Genomic DNA, 13,816 nt, shown 5'->3' with positions numbered 1-13,816 from the left:
ATGTACAGCTCGAATGAAATAATTCCCGCAGATGTAATAAATTACCCACTTGATAGCCAACAATGAGCGTTTATAACGAGTACCAGGAATTATTTAACGAATATACCTAGCGAGAAACCGCGCACCGACCGAATTATTATTGTTTGTGAAAACGGTTCCGAGAACGGATAATTCTTCAAGTAGAAACGACGATTTACAGAGAATTTGCCGGTGGAATACCAGCCATTGCTGACGACGCATAACTCGATGCCGGGTGCATCGGTGCAATTCAACGAAAAGTAGGATAAGATGACGGCGCTTGGAGAGCCGGTAAAATATCGCGGTTATTCGCTGATCGTCGAGAAACTTTGGCAAATGGATAAAGAATTATGCACCGTAAAAGATTGTTTAAGAACGTCCCCGAGAATGCGAGATCTTATCCTCTCGTTAATAAAGTCGAAGATGCTTGAGATATTCGCCACCCGGTGTATAATTTGTGGAAATATAATTGTGTTACGAGTGGGAAAATTTGTGTGAGAAATGAAAATTGTTAAATAGGAATTTACGAATAATTTTGTATTACCAGCCCATTTTATTTAATATCTACGATGTTGGACCAATTTTTTGATCGAGGAAATTAGATCAAAATTTAAGGCAACATTTCAGTAATTTTTTAGGAGAAATTTGAAATTACGTTCGGACTAATTCCCTTTCGAAATAAAAGATTTCAAATTCATAATACTGTAAATATAGATGGACTTGTTAAAGCTTCGAGCAAAGTATTTAATTCCCATTGTAAATACGGTACAACGCTCGGGGAAATAAAAGCGCGAATAACATGCGAATTACATGCGCGCGTAGCTTTAAATTAAAGCTTTCGAATTACAAAAAACAAAGAAGTGTATAAATAAATACTTCTCGGGAAAAATCGTTTCGATTTATTTGCGATCGTTGGTTCGATCGCAATTTTATACGGTTCGAACGCCGCGAGTTATTTTTTTCCCTTTCTTTCTCTAGTTTTCCACATCTCTCTGGTACGTTCCGGCGAAAGATCCGGCGAAATATATATTGATCGTCCGCGTTTTTCCCGCGAGCGCGCTCTAACATGGCGGGAACCGCAACGATTTCCGGCCGGTGAAATAAAAACAACATCGAGGAGGAACGCGCTGTCCACTTGGCCGGGGACAATCTGCTTTACCGCGATCAATGATTGGCAATTTGCAAAAATCCTCGGCGGTTTCGCCCGCGCGGATTTACGTCGTTACGTGACCGTACAAATACGCCGGCCATCAAATGGATTTGCGGTCCGCGCAAAGTTATGTGCAGAAGTGCCGGCTGAAAAGTGCAACGTGGCTCTCCTCCTGGGAAAGTACTGTTCGAATTTCGACGAGTTAATATGAAATATCGATCGTGCGAATTTTGTTACGAGTCCAAGCACACGTTTGCGTAGGAACAGGAATTTAGCACGACTGAGCTTCGAGTGTTAGAGGAGCTAGAAGAAAGTGTTTGGATCGAGTGCTTGAGATTACTATGCAAAGGAAATGTGCATGATCGATCAAAGTTTTAGGTGGATATGATCGAATATCTGCGTGGTTTGCCTGAATTGAGCAAAAGGGATGGAAAAGTAGAGAAATAATGAATATACAGGGTGTCAAAAAATGTTTCGACCAAAATTCAGGAGCATATAGCCGTCATCGAAAGGAACAAGAAACTTCTAATAAGTATGGGTCGAAAAATTAGTATTTTCAGAGTTATATACAATTTTTCATTTCACAACAGAAACTTCGAAAATAACTTTGAAAATATTAATTTTTCGACACACGTTTATTCGAACTTTTTTGGTTGTTTCGATGAGTACTATGTGCTGCTGAAGTTTGGTCCAAACTTTTTCCGACACCCGGTATATTGCAGAAGATGCGTGTGCGAGTTAGCTGGTTGTTTGAAGTGACTTATACATATGGTGTTCTACTTTTAAAGCACTCTTAACATGTTCATACATTTTATATACACTTGAGGCTCTACATTTATCAGAATTCGACAGAAACACGAGAAAATTATAGAAAAATTATCAGTAGAAAACTACAAAAATCACTTTTCAGCGTACCTTATTATCAAACAGTTTCGCATACATTTCTCCGGAAACTTCCGGCGATAGATCAATCCGCTCGAACTATCACTCGAACATCCACCTAAAAGGGTAGAAGAAGAAGGGAGGGAGAACGAAAGAACTCGTAGAAACGCACGGCAAATTGCATCGCGATCGATCCCGAAGTCCGTCCCCCTCGCTACAAATTTCCATCTCCGCCGTTCGAACAAAAGCGTTTACAACGATTTCAATTTACCCTCGACGATGTGGCGGGGGTGGCAATAGTCAAAGACGGATATTAATTTCTTTCGGTTGATTTATTAGCGGCTCGTGAATCGGGCCGAGAATGGGGTAGAGAAGAAAAAAAGAAAAAAAGAAGAGGCGGCGGCGAGAGAACGGCCACGATCTCGCGCGCGCGGGCATGTAATGCGACGTAAAAATTGGGGGTGGGAGGAAGTCGAAGCTCGGGCTCGAAGCCAGAAACGAGGGCCGAGAGATATTCATGGAATCGTCGTGGAAAAGTTTCCTTCTCGCGATACACAGCTGCACACTCGACGGATCCCATTTCCTTCTCGCGCTCCGGCCAGGATATGCGCGCATTTATATCTGTCGGGTTTCGTTGCCGTCGTAAACGACGCTTCGCGCCTCGAAATGTATTTTTCAGCCAGCCCGCCTACTGTGTCTTCGCGAATGCACTCGCTGCCAATGTTGATCTCTGCCGGAGAAATTGATGGAACGGCTTCGATGTAAGGGCGGGGAAATTGTTTCCTGTTAATTTGTTATCACCGTGTATTTTTACACCGTGTACATTCTCACGCTGCAGCGTCCTACTTTACCGATGAATTTTCCGGGAAGTACGAGAATTTTCTTCTGAAAAATTTCATTTTTTTTTTTTGGGGTGAAAAATTGACGGATTTTATTAAAAAACAAAAATTTCATGTGTCCCATGAAAGGAATAGTATTCGCAATTGAATTTCTCTGGCTATCCGTTGCTTTCTACCGATTCCATTGTTCCGGGTATTAAATTATACGTAAAAACCGCTTTTAAATAAAATAATGGTTTATGAAAGCGTAAAAATTTGTTGCCTCCGCGTCGTGTGTTTTTCGCTCCTTTTGTCGAACGATTTAGCGGAACGTTTTATGGCCTTTTTTTTGTATTATTCGCTCAATTGATCATACCTGTGTATTTTATAAATCTAATAATTCACGATTTTTCCATTTTTTACGATTTTAGCCGGTTGCGATAAATTCTTTCTGTAAATGCGAAGTGTATTATTTTTGCATCAACAAGCTAAATGACACGAGATGCATATTAAAAGCACATTTTCAATGTAGAGAGAGAGAGAGAGAGAGAGAGAGAGAGAGAGAAAAGGAAGGAAATCGCTGCGTTGCCCGATGCTTTTAAATATTTCGTACTTAAGATTATTCTTCTTCTCTTTTTTCCACCTGCAAACAAGTGGAGAACGTTTCGAAAATCCGAATAATTACGAACATTTTTCTCTCTCTGCCAGAGAGGACACGTTAATAAAACCGTTTTCCCCGTACAGAGATTATTCCCGTTTCCAACTCGTACGATCGTGGGGAACGGCGAATTAAGGAACGCACAAATGGACGGAATCGGTGCTCATTTGAGAAGATTACAGTCCTCATAATTTATTCCCCATAAACTGAAACGCTTTGGGAAAGTACGTTCGCTTAAATGGCAATACGATTAATTCATATTAACGTTAAAATAAGGGCCAATATGTACGGCTGAGACGAGCCAGAAAGGACGAATCGCTCTGCTGCATTTACTCTCCTCCCATTTCGTTCCTTTTCTTCAATTAGTCCCATAGAAGGGATCGCGAAAGAGAAGAAACGCAACGTGTACACGGAGTACACCTTTCAACATATTTTCTGCTAATTTGCAATTCAAACAAAGTTCTACGTCTGTTCGGTCTTCCAGCATTCACTGCCTTTTATCTGGCAGCACGTTATATTAAGGAAATGTTTTTTCAGTGATTTATCCATAGATTTGGGAGTTTTTCATTTATAGCCGTGCGTCGTCTGACCGTTCACTGACTCGTTCTACTGATATTTCTGTGCCGCAGTGATACACCCTATTAATCTAACCTTTTCAGTTGTTTATTTATGTATTTGTAAATTTTTAGTCACAGTTAGTAATAAAAGGGTTAAAGAAGTAAAAATTACTGTTTGAAAACTTTCGAAACTACCACTTGTTACGAGAACAAGTAATCGAAAGATTTGTGGATCTTTAATTTCTCGAGGTCTGTTTGTCTGACCATTCACGGGCACATTCTACTGATATTTCGATACTGCGCTAATACAGATTTGTGGATTTTTAATTTCTATCTGTTCGTCTGACTGTTCACTGACACATTCTACTGATATTTCTGTGTCGCAGTAATACACTCTGTTGATCTAACGTTTTTCAGTCACTTATCCGCGGATTTGTGAATTTTTAGTCACCTTTAGTAAGAAAAGGGTTAAAAGAGTAAACGTCACTATTTGAAAACTTTCGAAACTATCACTTGCTATCAGTATCGGTGTCTTCATCGCTGAAATACATTCAGCTCGAGGTAGATCGATATTAATAAATTGGTTTAAGACTAACGCACGTTACAGGCCGAGGTACTTTAATTAACTAACAAAATATGCTCGTTGATTGGTTCTGAAGGGAGCTGGCGCGGGTTCTGTTCCGAGAAGCATGTGATATACACGTTTCATCGACGAACCAAGTTCACGCAAGTTACACGCCAACAGGCAGGCCCGTTCTCAGGGAAATTATACTGCGGAGATAATGTAAATAGCGAAGTTTATTCGAATTGGAATGTATCGAAATATTGTTTAATGACGGGCGAGAAGCGGGGTTTCCGAGGGGAGGAGGAGACGGTGGTTTTGATGGATCGCTCAACCTTACTATATTAACTGTGCCCAGGGAAAATTAATATTTGCGTTTCAGTAGATATTTTAATTCAGCCACATTTGGTTACCTTTCGTTCGCTCTTCGTGTATTGATTTAAAACGTAATACGTATGGAGATCGTTAGAGTAGTTCCACGTGCTTTGCACAGCGCAAACTAATAAAAGTATGATTGACAGTAATTTGAAAGTTAATCATAGTATAAGAAGAAAGGGAGGGAGGGAAATTTAATCACTCTGCGAAATTCTGTTTGCGTTCTAATGTAATATTTCTTTGGAAATCCGACATTGTGATTCTTGTTTCGCGAATTAAATGGAGGAACATCTGTGTCGGCTCGTACTCGGAATTATACAGATATAATGTTCAGTTTGCTGTAATACGAAATTCTTGAATTAACTGAATTGTAAAATTCGGTATACTTTTCTCGATGTCGATAGCAAAAATAATGGGTATTTTTGCGTACGACTGACGTGTGTTTGGTATTTTCGTGTATTTCAGCAGCTGACACGAACACAAATCAGCAGGCTCGCACAAACGCGACAGTTTTCACCACACAAGCTGACAGTGCGTCGCAGATTTCCGGTAAAACGAGCTTCGCGGTACCAGCCCCGCCGCCGTTGGCCTCCGCGGAGAAGGTTCGCAGACTTTCAGATAGCGAGCACTTCCGGCAGCCCAATGTCACCGTTTCCGGACACGCGACCGTACAGAAGCAGCTGCAGGAAGCGCAGACACAGGCTCAGGCGCAGGCGCTGGCCGACATGATCTTGAAGGTATTTTTTTCTTTTTATTATTTTACTCTATTTCATTTTTTTCGTTTTACTTTATTATCTATATCTGTTTCCAAGTATTTTGTTTTATATTATTGTTTATTCTGTATTTTATGCAAATTTTGCTAACTATGATTGGTCGAATCTGTAATTTTCCAGGGCACGACCAAAATGGCTGTGAAGAGAACAACATCCGATCCCGGGCAAAGATTGCATCTGACGTATCAAACGTCTGTTCAATCGACGACCAATCAACAGCAACAGCAGCAGCAACAACAACAACAGCAGCAGCAGCAGCAGCAGCAGCAACAACAAAATAATCAGCCTCAAGCACAGCCCGCAGTTACAGACAGCTTCTCGATGACAGGTTATTCAGAAGACGGTGGCTACTTCAGCCCGAGTCTTCAGGATGAAGTGTTCCAGCAAGTCACCGCAGTTCCTGACAGCGTTCTGCTTCATGCTACTCAATTGGATTCTCTTCAGGTGAGATATTACACTTCCTTAAATGCGTCCCTTTCATCTTGACATTCTGAGCTATGTTGTATTGTCAATCGACGAATTAGGCGACATGTTTCCATGATACAGAAGAGATTTTTATGATTTTGCATTTTCGAACGGTACACTATTCGATTTTTCCTTTCTTGTCATTAGGAAGTTTCGGCAATTGACTTTGTACTAGTATAAAATCATCCACATGAATTTATAAAAATTAATTGAACACTTGACATCGTTCAGAAGCATTTGACTTCTAATAGAGTTCAAGATCATGTTCAATCCTAAACTAAACAAACTTCTTTATTCATCTTAACCCCTATGTGGATAATCGGGTACCTTGTTACACATTCTCACTTAAAATATTTTATCTTCCCTGTAAGAAATTTTAATATCCAGCCAGATCGTTGTTACTTGCAACATTCCCTATCCCTGTTTGCCTCAAGTTTAGAATTTTGTTATCAGAAAACTCTTAAATTTGGACGATAACAATTGGACATACGGGTTAAAGTGTCAAGCATCCTTATAAAAATCAAGCACACTACTTAAAAATCATTGCATCCTAACAACACAATAATGTGATCTTATAAATATCTAATTCAAATCACGTTACCAAAAAATCTTTCTCGCTCACTCACACTCAAGAACATTCTGCGAACAGTTGACAAGAACTGTGGCATCCTGCCGAAAAGTCGAGGTGCTAAGGACAGCGACACGCGAACTAAGGCCAAGATAGGGAGAGAGAGAGAGAGGCGTTCGCGTTATAGTCGTTCGCGCTAGGACAGAATATCCTGGATCCTTTGACGGGCTAATTAGTCTTGGCGTCCCGTTCTTCGTTCCGCGCGGAGCGTCGAAAACGCTTTAGTTTCAATTACGTGACGGTGCAAGGGGCCGGCTCTCTCCGGACGCAAAATTTAATAAGGCGAATTATCTAAGTAGTTGGCGCCGACTGCACCGACAACGACGACGACGACGCTTTGTACCGTTTGAAAAGCACCGGATCCGCCTATGTTCTCCACCTATCCGCCGGATATCTTGCCCTCCTCCCTCTTCATCGTGTCTCGAACCTCTCATCCTCGAGCAGTCTCGTTAATGTCTGACCTACGGATACCAGGGATTCCTCTGTAATGGCTGCATCCTCTGCCCTGTACCTGGAACGCCTTCATTTCGTCAACTTTTCACTCTAGTCCCCTTGGCGAATTCCTGTTTTCACGAGAGCTGCGCCGATAGAAATCGATGCAGACGATGGACCGAGACGTGGTTCTTGCAACGCGAATTTGTTAGGCTACGTCGATCGAGCTAATTGAAATTAGGAGTAAATACAGGGTTTCCGTGAATATCGTGATATAATCGAATGCTTGGAACTATAATAGTTTTGCATATATGTAGAGGATTTGTGAATTTTTGGTTCCATCCAGTTGGTAAGGTAACGCAAAAATGTATTTACATTCGAAGTTACAGAAAATGATGGTATTGCTAGAAATTAATCGTCTATCATAGATTTTCATCTAAACGCAAAAGGCAGAGCTAATTAACCTCTATCGAGGTTTCCTAAATAAAAAAAAAAAAAAAACAAGAAATTTTCATCTGACAAGTTCAACGTTAATACTGTTCCATGGCACAATTCACAACTGAAATCTTCTACGACCCAATTAAAGAAGACTGCCTAATTTCATCCTACACGATACCACTAAACATCACCCACACTCAACTCCAAGTCAACTAACAGACACCGAACCGTTCAGTTTCAGACGGCCAGCCTGCTGCAAGAACAGCCCGCCGAGCAGCTGCAGGACATCACGTTGGAGGATCGATATCCATCTCAGCACACGGTGAATCCAGACCTTCAAGCATTGGTGAATTCGCCATTGCCGGACTCGTTAGCCGAGTTCAGTACCTACGGTGCGCAATACACGGAGAGTCCTCACACATTGCCAACGCAGTCACCGTTACCGTCGCCTCTAACCAGACACGACAGTCCAAGTTTCACATATCCAACGCCTCCAGCAAGTCAAGAGGGTCTGCTAACCGGGAGTTTTCCTCTGTTGAGCCCGCAAGAGGACCCAGAAAGTGTGAGACAAGTCTCGTCCCCGTTATCCGCCGCTTTCTACGCCACCACGATGTCCTCCGCGGCGGCTGTCGAAGAAGCTCTCAGCGAAGTGTTGCCAGGCGAATCCGAAGGAGACGCGGACCTGTACGGGTCCGGTTCGCCGAATCCGCACTCGCCGTTGCCAAGCCCGTTGTCAGCGACCCCTGCACCGTCGCCCTTGTCCTCGTTGCCGCCGTCTTCCGTGTCGTCGCCGGGGCCAGTGTCGTTCACAGGCACCAGCTTTCCCGTGTCACCGCATCACGCACTCCAGAGCCAGATGATGCCCAACTCCGAGGATCCTCTGCTCTCCTCGACGCCTAAGGACTTCACCACGGCCAGTCGTAGGCGATTCGAATTCCAGTCCTACAAGTTCATCACCAGCCAGAACTTGGTGGACTTTGGTCTGGGAAACGGTAGCCTTGCCGGTATCGTGGTGGACAATAACGGCGAGTTCAAGCTGATCCAGACCGCGGGACTGCAGAAGACGAACGTGCTAGTGCAAACAGGCGCTCTGAGTCCAGCGTTGACCTTCAAGAAGGAGGTGCGACTGACTACACCTAAGATGGAGCCGGTCACGGTGAACCTCGGCCTAAACGTGCAGACCAACCATCAGTACAACGCTGGTCAGTTCAATCAGCAGCAAGTGGTGAACCCTACCAAGTTTCTCATACAGACGAACGTCGCTAAGAACAACACGATGAGGCAGAAAACGCCTAGCGGAAATCTGCCGATTCCCGTGGAACAGATCAAGGAAGAACTGCTCGACGAAGACGTGTTTCTCAATCCCAGTAACGTGCCAACCGGCAGTCCTGTCAGACAGTGTAGAAAGAGGCCGCGTATGGACGGAGGTTTGTACGCTAACGCGTCGCACTCGTATCCGTCGAGATTGAGGAAAGCTTGCGACCGACATTGGGACAGCAGCTACACGCCACCTCCGATTTTGGATCCTTCCCGACCTGGGCCGGGTTTGTACGCGAGGCTGCATCAGTACGAGAGAGACTCCGACTTCAGCTCGGACGATTCGCAAGGAAACGACGGACCTCCGCCTAGGATCAACATTGGAACGAGGTACCAGGCGACGATACCACCGGTTGGCAGCGACGGGGACCGAGGAAAAGGCGAACCCGAGGCTGATCATTTGCTCTGGGATCCGGGTATTAATAACGTGCTGACGGACAATGAACGTAAGTGGATGTTTAACGATGGAATTTTTTTTTTTTTTTTATATTTATTGTGGGTTGTTTCGAGATAGGAGGATTGTTATTGGTCTTGTTACGGGGGAAAGTTTATTGTTGCTTGTATATTCGCATTTTTTTGGAAGGGGATGATCAGTTTGGTTTTGAGAAGTACAGATAGTGTAAATTTTGTATCCTGTTGTACGTTACTTTATATTTTAGTCAAAAATATGTTTTTCGTTGAAAATTATGTAAATATCTGATTAATGTGGTTGTACAGGGTGTTCCGCAGGTTTTTGCACGAATTTTTTCAGAATATTCTGTGGCTGAAAGTGTGACGAAAATGTCACATAAACGTAGGTGTATAAATACTTCGTTGAAAAATGATAAAATAAAGCGTAGAGTGATGATCTTGTTCTTATAGTAAAATTCTCTTACAGTAGAAAGAAATAAATGATGTTTACGTTTTTTCGTTTCAATCTATATTTATTAAATTAATGTTGAAAATTGGAAAATACTGTAATTAAAAAAATGATTCAAAACACTCTGACAAAGTTTGTACGAAAACCTAGAGAACACCCTGTAGAAATTATCGAATACAAAGTATCTTCAGTAATACTTATATCATTTAACAAATTAACACTGCACAATTAATCACAGAACTGTCCACGCGCACCATTGAACATAAAATACGAGCAAACTATTAATCTCGAATACACTCGTAGACAGAAAAAAGTGTGCTCTTGAAAATTCATTCGTTTCAAATTGATACATCAGTTGGTTCTCGAGATATACGATTCGAAATCTTAACGCTCGCAGAACACTGCGCGCCGTGTAATAAATCACACGAAATTCTCTGGCTTGACCTACATTTTTTCCGCGAAAATACGCACGTCACGAGTAATAATAGTAGTAGCAAAAAAAAAAAAAAGAGATCTGAGTCGGTGTCTATCACCGAAGAAGTACAAGAGATCCGATGATGGAAGCGAGATAGCGACAGCGAAATGTTCAAAATTATGTTTCACCTGAAGCAACGATATCTCTGGAACCGGAAGTCGTATCGACGTGAAATATAGACTGTTTAAAAGAGGAGAATCTCTCGATTCTAACGACACTATGTTTAACTTTTTTCAACGATACACGATTATTTTATACGAGGGAGAGCCGTTCGTTTCCTAGGCAATTTATGACACAAAATTGCAATGGAATAACAATTTACAAAGAAGAAAGTAACAATATTCACCAAAAAAAAAAATGTTAAAATAATAAATATATAAATTCTTTTAACTGTAAAATTAACAGAAGAAAATATGCCAGAAGAAGAATTATTTTACAAACAAATAACTACAATTCTACGAAATTCGACGAAGCGTTTCTCTATCTAGGTCCTCGATTAAACCGTTCATTTTCACGAATCAATATCTCTCTGTATTTTTATCCATCGTCACGCGGAACTTATCAAAAGAATAAGTAGATTACTTTATGCATAAACGTAGATAATAATCAAGCACACAGAGAGAGGGGGATAATACGTGAAACGTTTGCAATGTCGCGCTTGTCGTCACAGCACAAACACACGAATTACATTTAATTTATGCTTTGGCACGAGAGTGCGTTGTTTCCGTTCGAACGAGCTGTATCTGAAACAAGAACTTTTGTTTTGCAGTGGAGATGTATCTGCAATTTGCATGCTGCGCTGCGGTACCAGGTGGAGGAAGGAACAAAGAGTACGCGCTTCATCTGCTGCACATGTGCAGGGGAAATATTCATGTACGATTCTTTTGAATTTAATCTCATTATTCTACCACGCTTTGACAAATTCCAAAGATTCTTTCTCAATGGAATTTCGAGAGAATTACTGGGACGAAATGATAACGTGTACAGTATTAATTCCTTGTTTTTCTTTTTGCGCTGTATATGGAAATATTTGCATAAAATAATTGTGCTATCTTTCTGTCCATGTATATATAATACGAAATCATTTGCACTTCCTCTTCTCTATCTTCTAACCTGCTCATTAACCCTTTCAAGTTCTGGGCTGAAGTATATATTCGATATTCTACCTGGCATCGTTTCTCTTTCTTTCGATATTTTACGTGGAACTCTCTTGTATTCAAATTTCAATGTACACTGGTGTTCGTGAGTATTAGGTAGGACACACAGTCGTAAAGAAAGTATTGTGATTTAACCCTTAATTAGGGACATTTGTTTTTCAGTTATCACAGGCTACTTTGACAATTATATTAAATCACTGTGTTGTGAAAATTAATCTAATATAACTATGCTGTTCGTTAAGGTTTTTTGAATATTGTATAAAAATAGTACATTTATAAAGTTATATAAAAAATTAGGATTTTATTTTTTGGAACTAGTGCACATTCTGCTGTCAATTGAAGCTACTCAAACTCTAGAGCAGCCGAAATTCACCAAATATGTAATTGAGATAGTGAAATAAAAATTCAGACAAGTAGTCTATAGTTAAAGGGTTAAATTACATTTCTCCGCCAGATACTCTTTATTTTATGATATTCCAAGCTGGATAATTTATAATAAGCGTCCTAATACTCACGAACAAGAGTGTACCTATATAAACCTAGAACTAAGTCACATAGAGCTTTGGAATTAAGACTTTCTAGCAATTCCTGGTTAATCATTTCCCAAAATCTTGCTTCAAATTACCCATGTAGATCTTCGCTATGAAACTAACAAGTAGAATTGGTCTAAACTTTTCATTATCGTTTCCTCGTTGAAAAATTCCAACATAATTGTACTAAAATTGAATTTAAAATCTAACAACAGGAGGCGATGCTGAAGCTGATGAGACCAACACCGCCATTGCCAGCGGAACATCCGTTGCTCAGCTACGAGTGCCATGAGTCCGACCGGTGGACGTCGCAGGAAATGGACGCATTCTATCAGGGTCTCTTGAAGTACAATAAAGACTTCTCTGCGATCTCGCGAGACGTTGGTGGCAAGTCCGCGAAACAATGCGTGCAATTCTATTACCTGTGGAAGAGGCTCCGCCCGGACGAATACAAGAGACTGCGTGTTCGCCACGGTAAACCAAAGATAAAGACAGAGAGCAAGGATTGCAAAGACACCAGGGAGCTTCGAGACGCCATCGCCTCCGTCACGGAGATGGACTTTAGCGAGGACAAATCGATTCTCCATCGCACTCTGGTGAGTTCAGTTATCTGATTATGAAATTGATTCGTCAAATTTTAATATTGTAATCTTCGTTAATTTTCTAAATTTCTGCCAAAAGTTAACCTTCGAACGGCGGATTTCGTCAAATTTTAGTAAAATAATCTTCGTTAATTTTCGAAATTACCTAAAATAACTCGAATGGCGGATACCGGGTTACTACTGACCTAAAGTAGGATGTTAAAAAAAGGTCAATTTTGGAATACGGCCGGAAAGAAAAATTTTTTTACAGCATGATTCTACGCATTCTAAGGAACGAAAAATGTAATCGTCATTTTTCCCGCAAATGATAGGAAAGTTATGGGAAATGCGGTTCAAGGTAAGAGTATGACCATACTTATAACTTATATTCCGTCTCGTTTTCTTCGGAGGCTGGTCTGTTCTTTGGTCTTTGGTACATTAATGTTTAATAAAAACCAAAAATAATGAAAAATAATTAATAACAAATTAATCGAAACAAGGAATTCTTTGATGACACAATGCTTATATTCTAAGCAATCAGAAAACAATGGTTATTTATTCTCGAAGTGGCTAAAATTATAATAAACTATCGTAAATACAATAAAATAATCGTCATGACAGGGATACAATAAAAAAGTAAGATTCTAACAGAATTTGCATTTCTTAACTGTGTATCCACTATAAAAGCCAGAGAAAAAAGTATCATCTAATATATCAGTCTGAACATATATGTACAGTATATTCTCCACAAGTGTCAGACTGCAAGGAAGCTAAACCTGACACTTGTAGAGTTAGGGAATACGTTTTCGAGCCTCGCGCCCGCCTTTGTAGTTTGTCGAACATACACAAGGAAAGCGAATAAAAGATAAGCATGAAACGTCAGTCCAGGCAACCAAGCGATTTAAATATCAACTTTTTTAATTTCACGTTTTTCTATCCCGAAATTTTTCTTAACATATTGACGAGATTTTTGTGATGAAAATGATATGAAACACGACATAATTTGAACAACATTTACTTATTAACACGTTCACTATCACGCCAGATTTACAGGTAGCTGTCAGGCGGCCACAAGAAAATACATTTTAAGCATAGGATTATAGTATTATGCTTTATAATTTTTTTTTCAATTGAAAATAAT

General features: G+C 40.7%; 1 protein-coding gene across 1 annotated transcript in view; it reads left to right on the top strand.

Annotated features, from left to right (window-relative positions):
- The window catches only part of LOC108575340, a 413,517-nt gene that overhangs the window by 392,861 nt on the left and 6,840 nt on the right, over nt 1–13,816 (top strand). The window contains exons 13-17 of the mRNA XM_017938107.1: nt 5,486–5,757; nt 5,914–6,237; nt 7,992–9,519; nt 11,177–11,280; nt 12,310–12,690. Coding sequence (XP_017793596.1) covers nt 5,486–5,757; nt 5,914–6,237; nt 7,992–9,519; nt 11,177–11,280; nt 12,310–12,690 — 2,609 coding nt within the window. The remainder of the gene's footprint in view (nt 1–5,485; nt 5,758–5,913; nt 6,238–7,991; nt 9,520–11,176; nt 11,281–12,309; nt 12,691–13,816) is intronic.

The sequence above is a fragment of the Habropoda laboriosa genome, unplaced genomic scaffold (genome assembly GCF_001263275.1).
Source record: "Habropoda laboriosa isolate 0110345459 unplaced genomic scaffold, ASM126327v1 scaffold143, whole genome shotgun sequence".
NCBI classification, from domain to species: domain Eukaryota; kingdom Metazoa; phylum Arthropoda; class Insecta; order Hymenoptera; family Apidae; genus Habropoda; species Habropoda laboriosa.
Note: the sequence above shows the minus strand (reverse complement) of the source record. Positions and strands in the feature narration are given on the sequence as shown.